Source organism: Colobus angolensis, unplaced genomic scaffold (genome assembly GCF_000951035.1).
Source record: "Colobus angolensis palliatus isolate OR3802 unplaced genomic scaffold, Cang.pa_1.0 Scaffold204, whole genome shotgun sequence".
NCBI classification, from domain to species: domain Eukaryota; kingdom Metazoa; phylum Chordata; class Mammalia; order Primates; family Cercopithecidae; genus Colobus; species Colobus angolensis.
This window is the reverse complement of record NW_012115200.1, coordinates 4,067,250-4,071,404: the sequence shown is the minus strand read 5'-3', so window position 1 is coordinate 4,071,404 and position 4,155 is coordinate 4,067,250. Positions and strand designations below refer to the sequence as shown.

The window sequence follows — 4,155 nt, the reverse complement described above, 5'->3', positions numbered from 1 at the left end:
CCGCCTGACCGCCCCGTCCGCCCCCAGGTCTGGTTCCAGAACCGCCGGACCAAGTGGCGCAAGCGGCACGCGGCGGAGATGGCGTCTGCCAAGAAGAAGCAGGACTCCGACGCCGAGAAGCTGAAGGTGGGCGGCTCGGACGCGGAGGACGACGACGAATACAACCGGCCCCTGGACCCCAACTCGGACGACGAGAAGATCACGCGGCTGCTCAAGAAGCACAAACCCTCGAACTTGGCGCTGGTCAGCCCGTGCGGCGGCGGCGCGGGGGACGCCTTGTGAGGACGCGCGGGGTGGGGGCGAGTCTATTTTTGCAGAATCCGGGGGCGGCCCCGGTGGGCGCGAGTCGCTTTGTATCATCAATAAATTATTTAACGGGTCCCCGTCGGAGCCGCCGCTCCGGAGCCTGCGCCGCGTGTTTCTTCCGTCTCGAACCCGGAGCGAGGCGGCCCCTCCCCGGCCGCAGCTTCGCCCCTGCGGGACCCGGCTTCGGGCGCGCGGCGGCCTCGAGTCCTCCGGGTTCCCGGTGCGGAGGCTGCGGGTCCCGGGCAGGCGCGAGGAGGCGGCGAAGGCGCAGGGAAGGGGCCCGGCCCGCGGGAAGGAACCGCAGCGACAGCCGCCAGGAGCCCGGGACAGAGCCGGGGACGGAGCAGCAGGTACGGCCCGGCCCGCCGCGCCTCGGGGCGGATTCGGACGCGCTTAGGGGGCCCCGAAAGGGCGGGTGAGCCGCGTACCCGCCTCGAGTCCCCGCGGGACGTTTTCCTTTCTTCGCTTTTCCCGCTTTGGGGCCGCGTACTCGTCGCCGCCGGGCACCCGTTCCCGCTCGGCCCAAGGGTGTGCTCCGATATTTTCCAAATCCCTCTGCGCGTAGCGGAGCATCCCATAGGCGCGCCCTGGGCTCAGCCGGTGGAACCGGGTCTGAACCGCTGCACGGTGGCCCTTCGGTCACCTTCCCGCTAGGTCCTTCCGCGGTGGGAAGCAGTTTCTTCCAAACTAGGATCGCAAAGAGAAATCCGAAATAATTCCGCCCGCGGACGGCGGGGCCTCCCACGGGGCACGCGGGGTCAGGGAGCTGCGCCCGGCCAGGGGCTGCCCTGAAATGCCGCCAGCTCCGCGGGGCTGAGACTCCGGCTGACAAAACCCGTCCACCCTCCCGCAGCCTCTGTGGCCGGGTCTGCCCATCGCTGCATCTTAATGGGACTGTTGAGTTTTGACTTTCAAAAATTAAATGTAAATAATTATATCATTGCGGCGGTAGGATTTCTCTTGGAAGGCATTTTCGGAAACGTTAAAGAGAAATATAAGAGGCTTCAACTCGGCGCATTTTGGTTTAGGCTCTTGGCAGCCTTCACAAGGAGGCAACCCGAAGGCAGAAGCAGCGCTTTTCTGTGGGGAGCCTCTCAGCTCAGCTCAGAGCAGACGGGCTTCCAGTTCTAAAGTTTTGAGGAAGGCAAAGCATTTATAGAATCCCGTTTTAAAATGATGAGGGATAAATCCTTTATTACAGTAGAAAGTCCAAAAGGCTGTTTCTCTCCTCTGGAGGAGCGGCTTGGTGCTTTGGGACAGTGTGTGATACGGTGAAACTCCAGGATTTCTAATGAGCTTGAGCTCAAGTAACAGGATATCCAGGAGGTCCTTCCCCTGAGTTAGCATCTCAAAGGCGGCAGGAGAAGGGAAAGGAAGGAAAACAAAGCAACACGGGACTATTTTCACCATGGTCAATTTTATTGCTTAGGAACCAGGCCAGTCACTTCTAAAGGCCCTCAGAAGGACCAACTGCTGAAACCCGTGGGGCGGACTCCGTGTTGAACTGCGGACAGCAGCAACCACAGCAGCGACACGTCCGGTCCTTCCACCAAGAACGGACTCCGCCGCGGACAGCAGTCACTTGCAACGGTAGTGATTTATCCCAAAACAAACACCCACCTAATGCCTACCCGGTCCAGGAACTCTGTAGTGTTCTAAAGTAAAATCAATAAAACATATATGTGTGTCTCATCAACAGGCTCCAATCACCTTTTAACGCTGCACTTAGTGCTAGGAGAAAAATATTCGCAACAAGGTTACTACATGGGTTGTTTGTAGCGGAGCAATGAGGAAATGTACAGTCTTGTTTCTCTTTAATATTTTTATATACAGCCCATGTTAAAAGCAATTTCTATTGGAAGCAAACTAGGCTATTTCTATTTCTCCCATGATATTATTGTTGTAATGTAGAATACTTGGCACCATAAAACAGTAACAAAAGACAGACAAACGGTTTACAAAATTCTTAAAAGGTACACCCAGGCTAGCTATAAACTTCACATTCAGTTCTTAATATTACACAGAAGAGCGGCACGGGAGTGACGGCCCGCCAGTGCAGGCGTGCTGTGGGGCCGATCTTACCCACGATGGCGAGGCCGTGTGTTTTACGAATTTGTGTGTTGATGGACACACAGCTGAGCTCCTAGACTCCAATGCTGCCTGCTGATGGGACTCTCTTGTGCATTCATACTGGAAAGTACATTTAGCATAAGTTTTGGTAAGATTTATAAATTATTTTTAAAAAGTATATATTTATATATATTTATATATATATAAAAATGGAAAGCAGCTGCAGTGTGATTCAAAAACCATGTGACACGGCGCAGAGTGCCGCGGAAGGGGCATCGGCAGAGACAGACCCCTTCGCCATGCTGGGGGCCACGCTGCCGGCCGACAGAGGGAGCGCCCGTCTCGGCTTCCCCAGCCCCTGGACACACCTCCACCTGGCAGAGGGAGGTCTCTGGACACAGGGGAGGGGTGGGGTCTCTGTGCTGGAGAAGCCCCTCCACTGACAATCATTAAAAACTGAAAACTGTGAAGTCTACGGTACAGACCCTCTTTGCTGTCTATTAGAGTTTTGACAACAGGACTGTGACTTATTTTTAAAAAACCAATATTTCTACTTAATGTCACATGAACAGACGAGACAGTGAGGTATGTGAGGCTGTTCCGGAATGGTCCGGAGGCTGAAGCGAAGTGTAGGGCTGGCCGTCTAGCAGGTGGCGCTTGGGTGGGTTCTCGATGCAGCTTTGAAGGTGCGTATTCAGTACACGGCTACAGGGAGGGCTCACGAAGGGTCCTCTCGTGGCGCTGCCATCTCTTCCCTGTCATGGAATTCGTTAATTTGTTAAAGGAACAAACGCACCAGGAAAAGCTGTGTAAAAGCTGAACTAGAGGGAGGAGTCGTATTTACCACCAGGTCACTGCACGACACAACACTTGTGCACACGGGCGTGAGGTTTACCTGCCCCGGGCATGATTCGGAAGGCCAGGAACACGGGCTGCAGCAGGAAGAGAGGAGGGTGTCAGCACGGTGCACGCGGGACAGCCCAGCACGCGCCGCCATCTCCCGTCGCACCCCTGGACCCTGCGTCTCACAAGGGCAGCCATGAACCAGGCTGGGAGGAGCTGATGGCCAGCAGAGGCAGCTCGGCCCTTGTGTGCAGCCACGGCAGAGCAGGGCTTGGGAGCCCCGTGAATGTGGAACTGGAACCAGGCCGGCCATGAGAGGTTTTGCAAGGAAGGTGTTATTTCCAGGTAAAAACTTAATGGAAAAACTGATCTAAAATAATGGCTAAATAGGCCCTGAATGAAGCGGGGAAGGAAGGCTCTCCCATCCTCGGCTCTGCCGCACCTGGCAGGTCCAGCGTCTTCTCTGCGTGTGTTTGGGGCTCACGGCTCTGGGCCTCCAATGTGGAAGAAGCTAACTCATTTATTTGGCTGAAAGTGAGATTTGATACGTCTCCTGTGCACACTCTCGAGGTGCAGTTGCCTGAATAAACCATTTGTGCCAGTGCCGCCCCTTGGCACGCGGTGGGAGCGCCCTCACCCCGGCTCCCCGGCTGATGGTGAGCCTGCCCCAAGAAGGCCATTAAAACACTGCAGCTGCGTACTTGCAAAACAGCCGTCAGAAACGATCAGCTGTGGACGTTTTTCTACAAATAGTAAAATGATTATTTTATTCCATTGTAACTAGTCATTTCTGCCTTCTTCCTACTTACCCACCTAGCTTATGATATTTTATTACAATTAAATCAAAACAGACTAACTTGGCCTACTCTGTAGAGTCAGACTAAGAAGACAGGACAGCAGGAGAGGAGAGACTGGCCAGCCCCCACCCACCTGCCT

The 4,155-nt window shown here is 55.0% G+C and overlaps 2 protein-coding genes and 1 long non-coding RNA gene across 3 annotated transcripts in view; 2 read left to right on the top strand and 1 right to left on the bottom strand.

Moving 5' to 3' along the window:
• The window catches only part of CFAP46 (cilia and flagella associated protein 46), a 147,014-nt gene extending 146,732 nt beyond the window's left edge, over positions 1-282 (top strand). Inside the window, exon 59 of the mRNA XM_011941989.1 lies at positions 28-282. Within this exon, the coding sequence (XP_011797379.1) occupies positions 28-282 (255 nt within the window). The remainder of the gene's footprint in view (positions 1-27) is intronic.
• Positions 283-431: 149 nt separating this feature from the next.
• Positions 432-1,999, top strand: LOC105511779. The gene is made up of 2 exons (XR_001001766.1): positions 432-656; positions 1,736-1,999. It is a non-coding gene; the product is annotated as an uncharacterized LOC105511779 (long non-coding RNA).
• Positions 1,705-4,155, bottom strand: part of INPP5A (inositol polyphosphate-5-phosphatase, 40kDa) — a 128,354-nt gene continuing 125,903 nt past the window's right edge. Inside the window, exons 13-14 of the mRNA XM_011941971.1 lie at positions 3,221-3,308; positions 1,705-3,131 (exon numbers count right to left, since the gene is read on the bottom strand). Of these exons, the coding sequence (XP_011797361.1) occupies positions 3,228-3,308 (81 nt within the window). The 3' untranslated portion in view covers positions 1,705-3,131; positions 3,221-3,227. The remainder of the gene's footprint in view (positions 3,132-3,220; positions 3,309-4,155) is intronic.